The 14,834-nt window shown below is 44.5% G+C and overlaps 3 protein-coding genes across 5 annotated transcripts; all 3 read left to right on the top strand.

Annotated features, from left to right (window-relative positions):
* Positions 1-476: 476 nt before the first annotated feature.
* Positions 477-1,780, top strand: LOC133921170 (dof zinc finger protein 5-like). Its single transcript, XM_062365942.1, has one exon. It carries the CDS (start codon positions 825-827, stop codon positions 1,419-1,421), a length of 597 nt encoding a protein of 198 aa, XP_062221926.1. The 5' UTR covers positions 477-824; the 3' UTR covers positions 1,422-1,780.
* Positions 1,781-7,544: 5,764 nt separating this feature from the next.
* On the top strand, positions 7,545-8,482 carry LOC133889705 (heavy metal-associated isoprenylated plant protein 28). The gene has a single exon (XM_062330164.1). It carries the CDS (start codon positions 7,781-7,783, stop codon positions 8,225-8,227), a length of 447 nt encoding a protein of 148 aa, XP_062186148.1. The 5' UTR covers positions 7,545-7,780; the 3' UTR covers positions 8,228-8,482.
* Positions 8,483-8,886: 404 nt separating this feature from the next.
* On the top strand, positions 8,887-13,766 carry LOC133921154 (bifunctional riboflavin kinase/FMN phosphatase-like). 3 transcript variants are annotated; one of them, XR_009910229.1, is made up of 10 exons: positions 8,888-9,239; positions 9,518-9,704; positions 9,791-9,921; positions 10,267-10,336; positions 10,913-10,978; positions 11,729-11,883; positions 11,971-12,060; positions 12,161-12,319; positions 12,552-12,641; positions 13,282-13,766. XR_009910229.1 is itself a non-coding variant. In XM_062365925.1 (10 exons), exons 1-10 carry the CDS (start codon positions 9,176-9,178, stop codon positions 13,390-13,392), a joined length of 1,104 nt encoding a protein of 367 aa, XP_062221909.1. In that variant the 5' UTR covers positions 8,889-9,175; the 3' UTR covers positions 13,393-13,766. The 3 variants fall into 3 exon arrangements, 2 of the variants coding, with proteins under 2 accessions (XP_062221916.1, XP_062221909.1); XM_062365925.1 differs by having other exon boundaries at positions 8,889-9,239; positions 12,161-12,300; XM_062365932.1 differs by lacking the exon at positions 12,552-12,641 and having other exon boundaries at positions 8,887-9,239; positions 12,161-12,300.
* Positions 13,767-14,834: the final 1,068 nt, after the last annotated feature.

Here is a 14,834-nt window from a genome sequence, read left to right as displayed (position 1 = left end):
TAGGAATTCAAGACAAAAGAAAACACGAGTGTCTTGTTTTCCTCGAAAACTCTGATAGAATAGTTCACTTGATAGGGAATTCGAATAAAATGTTATGCGACATTTCTTCATTCGAAATACCATTGTAGATTTTTTTTAATGGAGACTGGATCCTTCAAAACTCCTCTACCAACCCTCGGAAAAAGAATTCCTGAACTGATAGCAACCCCTCGGGTTGAGCACACTACACGCCCCGCAAGGCCGCAACACCCACCAGCGCCGAGCGACCAGCGCAGAGGATCACGGCACCCACGCTCGCACGAAGCGCCCCCATCCCTTCTCTTTTCCGCAACAAATTACACTACCAGGTGTCCAGGTCCACCCCGTTCCCGTCCCAAACCCCACACGCGCGCACCCATAGATGGCACATTTTGCAACAGTCCTTTATAAAAACGCCGAGATCCTCCCCGAATCACAAGCTCCACCCACATGCACCATCGTCACCGTCGCCCGAACCGAACCAAACCAAACCGTCCGCCAACGAGCTCGAACTCCCCTGCCATTACACCGCTTAGCTGGTACGCGAGCGAAACAAAGTCCTCGCCAACCGCGTAACCTCGCGAGCGCAGGCACCTTTTTGTCCTTTTTCCCCGCGGCCCGACCCATCGATGCATCCATCTTCTCTTGTGCTTACTAACTGGCGCGTCTGACCTATGAGCTGATGGCATTTAAGTAGCAACGAGCCAACGACCCCCATCCTTCACTCCCCTCCTCCCTCTCACCGCCGTTCTCTCTCTAGTAGGTTCTCTTGGTTTCTTGCTTCGAAGGCAGCGCAGCGTGTTCGAATGCTGTCCCACGTCGAGATGCCCCCCGCGGCCGGCGGAATCAAGCTCTTCGGCAAGGTCATTACGCAGTGCGCCGAGGGCGCCCCGCCGGAGCCGCAGGAGCCGGCGGCGTCGAGGCCTGTCTTCGCGCGGGACCACGACTTCGAGAAGCAGCAGCACAGCAGCGGGGCGGAGGCGCCGGTCGAGAGCGGGGAAAGCAAAGGGCAGCAGCCGCGCGCGTCGCGGCAGCAGGAGACGGCGGAGGCGCGCGCCGCGGCCGCGGCGTCGTCGGCGCCGCCGCTGCCGTGCCCGCGGTGCCGGAGCCGGAACACCAAGTTCTGCTACTTCAACAACTACAACGTCAACCAGCCGCGCCACTTCTGCAAGGACTGCCACCGCTACTGGACGGCCGGCGGCGCGCTCCGCAACGTCCCAGTCGGCGCCGGCCGCCGCAAGAACCGGCCCCTGGGCCCCGTCATCGCCGCCCTCCCCGGCCACCAGCACCTCCAACACCGCGCGGGCTTCGTCATCGGCTTCCCCAACAACCCCTCCTCCCCCACCTCGCCGTCGCCGGTTTACGCCGATCGGTGGCCGGTCTGCCCCGACCGCCGGTTCTGATCCGATCGAGATCACCTTGACTCGTCGACCCAACCGGCCGAGTCATGAGCGGCCGGGCCTCTGGGCAAACGGATAGAGCTAGGCTGGTTTGACATGCTCATGCTTAATTTGCTGATGAGGTGGGGAAGCTTGTACGTGCGTGAGGCTTACACAACACAGGAATGGAGGACATGGAAATGACTTTTGTTTCCTTCTCTTCTCTCTTCTCTTCTCTTCTCTCTGTACCTTGTTTGTTTTCTTCTTCTTTTGTTGTTTCCTCAGCTTGGCTAGCTAGCTTGCGGATGTAATGTAACGACAGCAAGTTGCCACCTCCGTGGAAAATCTGTCCAGCACTCCGACCGTGTGCGTGAGCTGCGATAGCCTTCTTTCCTTGCCTCTGCTGATGATTGTGATGCGATCCCATGCTCGTTTTTACTCGGATCTTGGGAGTCGGTGCTCACCTCACCTCAGCTCTCACACCTTTCTGGGAATTGGTGAAGTTAAACTGTGCACGGATTATATTGGTGATTTGTTCTGCGCAGCTCGCATTTTCTTTGCATGGATAAGAAACCGGATGAAGCCCCATACGCTCAAGCTGCAGCTCCAGTTTACCAAGCCAGCCGGTGCTGTTCCTCGCTTTTGACTGGGCATGCAGTAGAATCTACGATGGGAAAGCAATCTTGACAAAAAGCGGGTCTTCCGGGCTGCCTGCCCAGCTTTTCACCGTCCTTTCGGTAAGTTTCACTCGCATTTCCGCGGAACCGGCTCTCCTGACGTTGGTAAGCAAAGTCAGTAATTTGTAAAGTGTAAATAGTAATTTGTAGTAAAATACTATAGCATGCACTGTTCACGATAATATTGTACTGATTTTACTGTATATTAGTACTATAATAGTAAGTATAGCGCTAAATCTGAATTATCCACTTCCAATCAATAGATCATAGTGCGAACGGACATAGAGTTGGATGACAAAGTCGCTCGATTTGGTTGTGCCTGCTAGGGTTCGAGTCCTGTGCGTCGTACATCTCGTTAAAAAAGCTCTAATGAAGCCTCTGGAATGGGGGCTGGTATTAAAAAAATTAATAGATCATAGTAAGGGCAAATTATGCTACTATTCACGTTTGATTTTACTAAGCTAAGTAAGTCAGACGAGCCGCCGGTTTCCATTTCCATGACTGCCTGCCCAAGCGCTTTTCACCGTCCTTTCGATAAGTTTCATCACAATGAGCATGGAGACAGGGGCACAGGGCACCTGACCGAGTGACTTTTACTGGCCATCAATGCGGCCTTTGCAAAAAGGGCCGGGAGATTCATATTCCAACCGTCAACTTGTCAGGGTCAAGGAGGGAACGAGGGAGGGACTACCTCTTTTGCGCGCTGTTTGGTTTGCCAGATGAGCATGATTCGGAATAAGTACATTGGGTGAAATCATATATATTAAAAAAGTATTTTATTAGTTATATATATTTAAATAAGTTGAGTTGAGTTTTTATTTGATTAATTAAATCTAAATTTGTATGGGTAGATATCAAGATTAATATTGTAATTAGTTACTAATATAAAAATATTTTTTATATCAACAAGTGAATCAGGCTTTATGAGCATACATCTGTGGATCATGTTACAGAGTGAGATCATATATTTATATTCACTAAGTTAGATTAGAACATTAAATATGGAAATTAAACATATTCTCCTATGAAATTATATGCATCATCGTACCAGCTAGGGAAGATTCGGGTAACAAAAACACACACGCAAAGTTTGGGGCCGTTTGATAGAGCTCTGATTCTGTGGTGGAAGTGATTATATTTATAAAATTATTTGGTATGTTAGCGGTGGAAGTGATTTCTGAGATAATATTATGTTAAAATCGAGAAGAATCAGCCGGGAATCAGGTGGAAGTTAGATTTTTCAACTCTCACCTCGCAATACAAATTGTGAAGTGATTTCCGCGCGGAATCCGTTCCCAGACAGAGTTTGACAACACGGGAGCTGATTAACACGTGAAACCACTCCACGAAGCGCTACCAAATGAGGCCTTTATGTTGTAGCGGCCGCGAGAGCATTGGCTTTTTGCCCGGATTTTACTGCGGTGCTGGGACCTTTTCACCGCTGCCTGCTACGCGGACAGCTCGCCCACAGGGCCAGGACCGGTGACGTGGGTGTGGCTAACCTCTGTCTCTGCCGCTTTCGATTTCATATGAGCGGCTAGTTAATGAATGGGTATGGTTTTGAGCAAAAACCATGATGGCATCTGCTCAGAATAAATCACGATGTGGCCTTCGCTATGGTCTAAAAAAAAAGCGCTTTTATGTGTCTTCTAGGTATTTGAAAATGCAGTAGCGTACTGTCGACGTCGATTTTGGAGTTTACATGTGGGCTAAGGGTTCCAGAACAGGGCTTCAGGGTTTAGAAGGATGCTCGGAACATTAGATCGAACCTATAGATAGGACGGCGATTGATCGTGAGAGATGATGGAACACGTGATGAGAAGAGTCGGAGCGGATTAGCATAGGAGCGAGTGCCAACGCGTTAGAGATAGGATGAGATGCATGGGCGGAGGAGTGAGGCTTAGCGCGGTCGGGAGAACAATCATTACGGAAGAAACGAATAAGGAAGAAGTGTGTCCGCCCTATTGAGATGTAACGTTTGGAAAACATCGACCGCATAATTCTCGTTTTTTCAATCGATCGATGAATAGTACGACAAAAAAGAAGTAATGTCGTGTTGATTTTGTGGTTTTTAGATGAGCTTTATCCTGCATTCGTTCCGGATAGTCAATCCGGTTATCTCGTTTGGCTGCTTGTATCATACGAGCTCCTCCAAGCTGGGTTTGTTCAGATTTCTGAAATATTCTTGATAGATGATGTACGAACCGATACCGCAAAATCGCTCGAACTACAGCTGGTGCTGGACCGACTCGTCCGACCTCCCGTGTGATCAGTAATCAAATTTTCCCTCAATTTAGAACTGTCTCTTCTGTTGCTTTAAAAATTATAATAATTTTTATACGCAATCCATTTTAATTAGATCCACATAAAAAACTTATATATAATTAAAAATAAAATTCTTCAAAAATGTTATTTTTATACATTCTAATAATTGTTAGACCCTCAAATGAATTTTTAAAAATCTAAAAAAACACTAATATTCTTCTTATATGATGATTAATTTCTAAAATTATTTTTAGTCTATGTTATATGATGAAAAAATAAGTTTATTTGTAATATTTTATTTATATGTATTTTTATCGTACTATATAACAAATTCAGCATCAATACATTCAGACAATCAAACAAAATCTTATACCAAATTGTCTCATTCCATACAACCAATCAAATATATTTCTGTACTATTTTATACATCCAATCAAACAACCTACTTATACCACCTTATCCAACATCATCCTGTAAAAGACTATTCTATTCAAAATCATCTCATCCCATCTAAAATCATCTCACACCATTCAACCTCGCATAACCAAACAAACGATACTTACTGTCACTTGTATACATCTTCCAGCAAGTCGGCTAGCATATTCCTGCAACCTGGAGACGGTAGCCCAAAAGTCCATCGACCAGCGGGCCTCCTTCCGCCGCCTATTAAAAAGGGTCCGACTCTCACCCCAAAAGTTGGCGAAACGGGCGGTAAACTTCTAACCCGACGCCGCCTATTAAGGCTTAGCTTTGGTTGCAAGACGGTAGCGCAGCAAGTTCCATGTTGGCGTCGTCGTGCGTTCACCCATTCCTCGGAAACGACGCAAACGGACAGGGAGAAACTACGCGCTCGCATCCGCTAGCTGAACTCCCGGCACCGATCGAAAAAACGACGTGCAGATCGGCTCGGTTCCACAGCTTTTTGCATGCCCGTCCCCGTCTCCATCTCATGGGCGAACATGGCTGGATGGATGTACATGCTGTGTTACTATTATTAGTGTGCCGCTGCTACTGCCCGTGATGTGGACGGACGGCTTTGGCGTACGCTGATCGATCTGCAGGTAGTTTGTTGACTCGGACAAGGACCTGGTACTATCAGCAATTAATCGACCGTTTTTGCTAATGCAGGTCAGCAATTAACAGCAATTAATCAAGTGGAAGGACCCAATAAGGAAGATACACATGTAGCCCTCGAGAAAACAATTCTGCTGGTCGATCGTTTAGCATCTGTGATTCAGATTAGTCATCAGGTCACGATTGGATTGTGAAATCATATGTGGGAACCTACCATGCATCGAAATATCTGTCTGTTATAATGTTCCACGGTAAGGAAGGCTTTAGGCACTATAGTACAAGCATTCAACTGCGATTCCCACTGTTCATCCATGTTTTCCCCTTCCGACAGGCAGTAAAGCTTTTCTCAGAAGAAAGAGGAAAGTCTGCAGTGAAGCTCAGAGATGGAAAAGGCGCCCTTTAGAGTACTTTGATGATCTTTATGCACACAGAAAGGGTGTCCTTTTCAATGGCATTTTGGTAATCAACTTGAAATTGCCTAAAGATACAATTCTGACGCGGGAGCCGAAATCTTTCACATCTTGAGTATTGTCGGGCCAAATGCGCAGATGAAGCTTAGGCCCTAAGCAGGCTGCTGCGCCGTGTAGGGATATTATGCTCCATTTGATTTTGCAGTCAAAACTGTCTACAACTGCCCATGAAAATACGTGGTACTACGGTGGCTATACTACGTTCGCTACATGATCCTTTCATCCGTTCATTTTAGTACTGCTTAATCTCAGTTGGCCTAACTCTTTTGAGTAAATCAATAAGGTGGCCAAACATTGAATAAGAGCAGCTGCCAACTTGTCAAGCATGGTCAATTTGATCAGGCGTCAGACGTGTAAAGGCTGTAACAGTAGTACTATTCATTGAAAGAGAAATAAAACACCTGCTGTAACAATATCTGAAGCTCAGTATGCATAAAGTGTACCTACCTTTGGATGTGCCACGTGCGGTCGTGCGCGCGTGTGTCCTGTAGCGTGGAAAATGAACTTGTTCTCAATCGCAATTTCGGATTTTTCAACTGCAAATGGAAGACAGGAATGTTTTGAAACCTTTAAGTGATGAACATTGAAGTGAACTAAAAACAAAAATCCACAAGCAGCCCATCACTATAGTATCATTAGGCTCTTGACCTGCAGTCTAGGCCCAACTCATCGAAACATATCATTAGGCTCGTAGGCCCATATGAAAAACGGAACATATTAAGTCAACGCCAGGCGCCGCCCCCGTCTTGGCATTGGCGCCGAAGAACGACGGAACAGGACCCAGCGTGGCCGGCGTCAGCTAACGGAAGCAAATTTTATTACGAAAGACTCTTTCAACTGTAATAAATACGTGTCCATTCTATCTCTCATTTTCAATCTAAATATTAAATTATGAAATAGATAGTATAAATAGAATCTCACGAGAATCTTTTTATATAATATCTTATAAAATTTATTTCTTAAAAATTGCAGATCCAAGACTACTCTGTAAATCTGCGCCTGCAACCGTATGCATGGTGCCCTCGTGGTCAGGGTTTTAGTTAACATTTTGCAAACGGTTACTGGTCCCTGGTCCGCGGTAACCGTACAGTAATTTGGTGAAATTTGATGAAAATCGAACAAATTTTGTTAAATTTTTTATTTTTTTAAATTTTAAATTTAAATTTAATCGGTAACCACTCGATTTATAAAAATAGTACAAACCGAATCGTTCGGTTACCGACGATATTTGTAACGCCGCCAGCTCCAGGTCATTGATGAGTTGAATGGCAAACCACACGACGAAGCTAGCACCCAGCTCCCCTCCCCGCCATTTCCGCCGCGCTTCGCTAGGACGAAACGCGGCACCGGAGCCTGGCACTCGTATGTGTTCGGTCCTACGTGCAAGCCAGAGAGGCAGGCAGGGACTGCTTGCTTGCGTACTCGATTCCAGCCCTGAATTTCCATGTCGGCATCGACGTCGTTTTTTATGCACCGGGATGTGGTGGGAGAACGAAGCAGTCGGTGCCGGCTGTACGAAAAATGATTCGTCAACTCCCTCGCCTGCCGACCTCGCGGCTCAAATGCCGTGGCACATGGTCCCCGGCACGGTAACCGTTACACGGTACACCCACATGCATGAGCTGACGCGCACTACATGCCTATATATAGGAGATACCCAGCTTAATTAGCACAACAAAACCTATCATCACCAGCTGAATTAACCTCGTCATTTTCTCACCAACCTGACAGGAAGATCGAGCACTGCCGGAGTGACCGATCGATTGAGCACGAATGGAAAATGACGGTATGCATTCCTCTCAATTCATTTTTTTCCTTGAATTTTATCGGCATTTCTGTCTTACGGATTCACGTTTTGTTCTGATGGCTGACGATCCATCGCCTACAGATCGTGGAGATGTGCGTGCACATGGACTGCCCCGGGTGCGAGAAGAAGATACGGAAGGCGATCCAGAGGCTGGAAGGCGTGGACGGCGTGGACATCGACATGGCGCAGCAGAAGGTGACGGTGAACGGGGACGTGGAGCAGAAGAAGGTGCTCAAGGCGGTGCGGCGGACGGGGCGGCGCGCCGTGCTGTGGCCGTTCCCGTACTCCGCGGGCGCGGGCGGCGCGGTGCACGTCCTGGCGCAGCAGCAGCAGCAGCTGTACCACCCGGGCGCGGGGCAGGCGCACGGGAGCCACGCGGCGCGGCCCACGTCCTCGTACAACTACTACAAGCACGGGTACGATGACTCGCGGCTGTACGGCCCCTACTACCACCACGGCGCCAACTCTGCCGTCGCCGGCACCAGGACCACCGACTACTTCAGCGACGAGAATGCGCAGGGGTGCTCCGTCATGTGATCGATGGGCGCATGTATTCTCTGCAAACTGCAAAATGTTGAAATAAGATTTTTTTTAAAAAAAACAAAGTGTTGAAATAAGATTGGAGAAGTGTGTATATATAGAAGGCAAACTACAAAATGTTGAAAAACTGAAAAGGTTTTCGACCACCAAATGCTAACACGTGTAAATATTCGATGATTTTCGAATCCAGTTATTTACGTTTCAAGACATTGCGTAGCCGTCCCATGTGATATGAACGAAGGTAGACTTGCAGAGAATACATGCGCCGCTGCATGCATCCGAACAGAAACGCATTTTCTTTATTCCGCATATCATGCAACTGTGTGAGCGAATTAAGTATAGATTGGTAAAGATCATGTAATATTCCTTACGCAATGGTTTATCCTACCTGTCTCATAACCGCACGGTGACCGTATCACCACTCACCGCTCACCCTAAACATGCAGCTAATCTGAACTTTGGAGTCACATCCAGATCCGGGCTCTTGTTATCTGTCTCGATCAGTCATTTTCATGTTTGTCAGATGAACGATTTCGGTGGGAAACTCTGTAACGATGCGGTTCAGATCACCGAGTACTACTGCACGCTTTCTAGATCCCAGGGGCTCTTGAACTCTAAAAACCCGCCGCGCCGTTGGAGTGACCAGGTAGGGCGCGGACGCGCGGTGTCCGAAACGCGCACGCCCCTGCCTCGGCGGGCGAGGGTGACTCGTCGCCCAGTCGCCAAGAGGCACCGAACCGCTCGGAACAGAGCATCCAATTTGGCCCCACCCCGCAAACCAGCTTGCCCGACTTGGCAACGGGGGTCTCCGATTCGCATCCCCTCGGCGACCAGTGGCCTCCTCCCGTCTTAAACCCCACGCGCCGCCTTTCCCCTTCCTCCCCATCCCGCCCATCGACTCGGCGCCTCGCCTTCTCCTCGTTCCCTTGCCTCGCGCCCTCGCCCATGGCAGCGGCGCACCAGGTCTCGGCAGTGATCTTTGATCTGGACGGCACCCTCCTGGACACAGGTACGTACGCGGATCCGTCCAGCTCTGTTCCATTAGCGCTGCTCTGTACGGACCAGTTAGATATATGCACATTTGCACGTGTCGCCGGGCAGGAATTCGTCATATGTTAGCTCTACTTCTGTTTTTTTTTTTAACTACCGTTCTCAGCGTAGTTTCCGATGCCGCTTGAGAAATTCGCATAGTTGCTGTGAGCTGGTTCTGGCATCGCGTTGATGATGAAAAGGCAGGAAGGTCTCCAAGTCGATCGACTTTGTAAAGTGTGGAGTGTCTTGGTGCAGAGAGGGTGACAAGGGACATCTTGAATGAATTCTTGGCGGCGTACGGGAAGGTCCCTGATGCGGAGAAGGAAGAGAAGAGGTTGGGGCAGATGTACAAGGAATCTACTACCGGGGTCATCGCAGACTACGGGCTGCCGCTGACTGTTGAGGAGTACTCGGAAGCGATGCATCCGCTGTACTTAAGAAGGTTTCTTTTCCCGTTTAACATGTTGATGAAGCCCGTGGTATGCATCACAGTTTACAAGTGCTTCACTCGGCTTCATTGTTCCCCAGGTGGCAGAAGGCAAAACCGCTTCCAGGAGTGAAAAGGCTTGTCAAGCATCTTCACAAGAATGGAGTACCACTGGCACTTGCTTCAAACTCCATCAGGAGAAATATTGATCACAAACTCGCGAAACTAGAAGGTATGGCTATTTGCTTCAATCTGCATTGCATCATGGGATAACTTGATATATCTTTTGGTCTATCGCTTTGCAACAAATAAGGTATGCCTTTTTACTGAAGGGAATGAAAAGTCTTCCAATGTGATACTAAGGATTTATTTTGGTTAAATATGTTATGTACTTTCTTTACTGTTTCGATCAAGTGTCCAATGCTGACAATACGGATATACTTAACTAAACATTGCTTGTCCAGATGTAACACGCTTCACAAGTAAAAAGGGAATACTGAACTAGTATTAGTGGTACATATTCTTATGAAATCCATTGTTTGCTTATCTATTAAAATTTCCTTTTGTTGTTTTCCAGATTGGGGAGACTGTTTTTCTGTTATTCTCGGTGGTGATCAGGTCCCTAAAGGAAAACCTTCCCCTGACATGTGGGTATCTTTAGAATTGTTGACCAAACATCCATTGTTAAATTGCTATTGATATTTGCAACCTTAAGTGCACAAGCATTGTGCTGTTTTCATGCGACTATATACTTGTCCTTAGCATGTGTATACAATGCTGTTGATTTTACACATACTGTGATTTATATGGTCACAACCTAATGCCAACTTATCTAGTTTTGTACATGCAAATTCTACCGATTTATGCACATGCCATGATTAACAAAATCACAACCAGATCAAAACTTATCTTTAGCTTTGTTTACACAATACTCCCTCCAATTCAAAATTATGACGTTTAGGACATCGACACGGTCTACAAGGTGATACTTCGACTAGCGATTTCTATGAAAATATGAAATTTCAAATAAAGATAATTAAATAGTATGAAAGTACTTTTCATGGTGAATCTAATAACATCTATGTTACATTGCCAATCTAAGTATTCTTTATATATTGATGGTCAAAGTTAAAAGTTTGACCGGTAGGAATCCTAGAACGACATACATTTTGAATCAGAGGGAGTATTGTTTCTTATTGATTATGTATCCTGCATTTCACTAGATTTCTGGAGGCTGCAAAGAGACTTGGTGTAAATCCATCGTCATGCTTGGTCATAGAAGATTCTCTGTAAGTACAGGAAACACCGCTTCTGTGCAAGTGGTTATCTTGTGCATGATTCATAACTTAACAGAATACTTATAACTTTCACTGAAAAAGGGTTGACGATTAAATGATATAATTTTCAGTAGATGCCATGATAGGAGTGTCCAAAGTAGATCCCTTATATCTGCTCTTCGGTACAGCCTCACAAATCACAAGATTTAAGGCATCAAAGATTAAAGTTTTTTAGATTCAAAACCATTATATTATAATTACCTTTTGTTTTAACAATGTACCACTTACTATGCAAAATTTGCCCAAGTAAATTTTCTATGAGAACATTGGAAAGTTTAAATAACAATCTTCTCATTTATTTCTGTTATACCCTTGATGAATGAATGCCTATTATTCTCAGCAACAAATGGGCCTTTTTTCCTTAATCATTCTCCTTCCCAACTTATCTTTCTTAAATGTGTTTAAATGCCATGATACTCTTCCAAACCCGGTTCTTTTATATACTCCCTTGTTGATATTTGTAGGACGCACTTTTCTTTGATCTAGTGGCAATTTATAAGGCACGCACAATAATCAAGGAATTTTTTTGATTTATTCCCTCGTGTACCTCTATTAACCTGCTCAAGTCTCATGACATTAAAGTGTTAAAGCATGCTTCCAACGTTCATGCATTGAAAAGAATAGCACCTGCTCTGCATTATTTAGTTTTCTCTTCGAAAAAATATTTAGTTACACTTTCTGCTTCGGGCGATATGTTCCTAGTGTTGGAGTTCAGGGTGCCAAGGCTTCTGGGGCAAAGGTGGTTGCAGTTCCATCACTTCAAAGTCAAAGGCAACTCTATTCAATTGCCGATGTTGTCCTCTATTCACTCTTGGACTTCCATCCTGAGCTGTGGGGTCTTCCTCCATTTGAAGATCGTAACTCTCTTCATTGGCCACTGATTTCATTTTCCTTTATTTACTTAACATTATGTCAATTCTAATGGGTGGCATTTATGGTTGTAGGTATCCAAGGTGCTTTGCCCATTGATCCATTATTCTCAAATGTCCAAATAGGCAATGCAATTTTAAACAATCTTCATATGGTGCTATCAGGTTGAACTCCTCCTTCCTCCTCAGAGCATAGTGTTTTTTTTAAAAAAAAAAATTACTGCAAATGCACATGTTTTTACTTACTCTGATTGTTTGCAAGCAGATGACCGTACCTATGAATTTATTCCTGACCAAATATCAGGAATATTTTTTGGTTGGGCCAAGTTCAAAGTGCATGGATTTTCTAAGGTGGTCATCGGCATTGGGTGGGACTTTTCACAGCAGAATCCTGAAAGAGTGATGGTACTTTTTAGGCTCAAAGGTTCTTATTCCTGATTGTTTTCATGTCAGAGGACAGCTGTCTAAAGGTCCCCTAGGGTTCTAACTTCTAAGGGGGGTTTTTTTTTTTTGGGCACAAGATTTGTGAACATTGGGGATCTAGTAATATTTACTATCAGATTAAGCATAGTAATATTTGCGAACATCGGTAACCAGTTTCTGCAGTTTGCTCTGATATTCATAATTTGCTTGCTTGATTTGTGGTTCTTTTGCAGCACATAGATTTTGTTGATTCTTCTAGCAGGATCAGAACAGAGCCCATGGAGCTGCTTGTAACTGGTTACATCCGGAAGCTCCAAAGCACAGTAATGACCTCCTTAACTACATATTGAAGAACTTGATCCCCACTTATTTTCATGCACTCATGTTAGTTCACAACTAGAGCAACTGCTGTGTAGAGATGGTTAAACCGCATAGCTAATAGATTATAGACTGGTGGGATGAGAGGATACTTTATAATAGTGACCTACTTAACCCTAGGGAACAATCTCTGAAGTAGAAACTTATTTCTAAAACATTGAAATATATAGGGAACCTGGAAGCAGGAATAGATAACCAAGCAGCTTATCCCCAGTTTATCTGCCAAGTACATGTTTTTTGTTTCTTTGATTGCACTGTGAAAGCTAGGCCGGCTGTTTCCTGAGAAAACACTGGCCGAAGATTGTACAGTTTAATCGAAAATTGCAGCTTATCCCTAGGGACCAAAATGGCTCGATACGGGGGATTGTTGCTGCCCTCCGTTTGGCTCGTCAAGGGCCAATTATGATGCTTATCTTTTGCGCGTCATGTTTATTTGCTACTCGGTTACTCATCCTCCTTGTCACGCAAGCAGTTCCTAAGATATCAACAAGCATATAAATCAAAGCTCATCATAAGAACTCGGCCCTGATTTTATACCATTTTCATATTATGATTAGAGTTACTCAAACGTACCCTTTGTTGCAGGAAAATATATTGCAAGCTCTAAGTATAACTGACGAAGACAGAAGAATTGCAAGTGATGCATTGGACCTCCTAGCTTTCTCTGAATGCGCAAATGGCCTTCATCTAACCTGAGTCCGGACGTATCTTTGCAAGCTCTCACCTAAGGTTTGACATTGTTTTGTTTAACATGCAAACAAGATGGCCGCTGCAGTTTTGTCCGTGAAAACATAGAAGTATGAATTATTGGATTGTTCGTGGAGAAGGAAAAAGAACAGGTACAGCAGTAGTGAAGCTTGGTTGTCATTCAAAGTCGATCGATGCTACCATAGCTCGAACGTCTTGTGACAGCCTCAAGTTAGAGCAGAAACCGACATAAATTGTAGTAATTGTTTCCGGTTCTATTTCTATATCACTGCTTCTGTATCCGCCTTAAGGGGCATACTGATCCAGAGCTTGTAAGCTGTGATACCCCAGGTTTTAGCTAGTCTATTAAGTGCTAAGCGGGATGTTTACGCGTTGCTATGAAATTGTTGAATGTGACGCGATGCGGACAGTAGCCTAGTTCTAGGCTAGCCAATTTTTCGCGCTATCGGTAATTGTGAGCGCTCGTTGCAGCTCTTTAGTTTGGACCCGGACCATTGACTCAATTTATGCTCATAACATTCATTTCATCTCATCTCATTCGTGTCATACATATAGGCTTATATACATACATATTTACATACATAGTCTTTGATCATTACATGGTCGTCTCATACAGTCATACATACATGCATACATACAAGAATACATGGAGGAGTGATATTTCTAAATAAATATCTGCTTCTTCTGTAGGAGGCTAAGCAAGGTAAAACCTAACACTAAATTATTTCCTAAATTCTCTATGGACATTTACTTGTGATGTTATTTTCAGCTCACAAATAAAATGATCATGGCATTTTAGAAAATTCTAGAAAACCACATAAATGAGCCAAAAATCTAAAATTTGAACCTTCTGACTTTCCAAGCCAACACTTTTGCAGAAGACCCGTTGAACCTCCAGAAAATAGCAAAACCGAGCCAGCCACCGTGGAAGAAAGCCCAAACCGACTTATCCAACGGCCCATGTGCAATGTCAAGAAATTACCGAGAGTCCAAAAACAAGAAATACATATGAGTTGTTTGAGCAAAGATTTTACTACTAGAACTGTTTAGGCACTAGAATCATGCTAATTAAGCCCTAACCATCAAGCATCATACCATCATGGCATGTTATCACAACATCAACATCACAAAGCAGAAGCGTTAAGCACTAGAATCATGCATCATGTAGCATTTCAGTGCAAATTGAGCCAAACCATGAGGGATTAGCATAGTGATTAGTATTAAAAATAGTGAGAGATCAAGAGATAAACTCAGAGAATAGAGTAGAAAGAATGAAACACTTGTATTGATTTAATGAACTATTTACATATATATACATGATGAAGGAATATGATGAGAAGTCATGTCTATTGGGGAGATATGTCTTTTGGTAATTAATCACATGGTTATAAAAAAATGTCTATTCGGAACACTCTCTTTTAATCAATTAT

The sequence above is a fragment of the Phragmites australis genome, chromosome 1 (assembly GCF_958298935.1).
Source record: "Phragmites australis chromosome 1, lpPhrAust1.1, whole genome shotgun sequence".
In the NCBI taxonomy this organism is placed as follows: domain Eukaryota; kingdom Viridiplantae; phylum Streptophyta; class Magnoliopsida; order Poales; family Poaceae; genus Phragmites; species Phragmites australis.
This window is presented reverse-complemented; position numbering and strand designations above follow the sequence as displayed.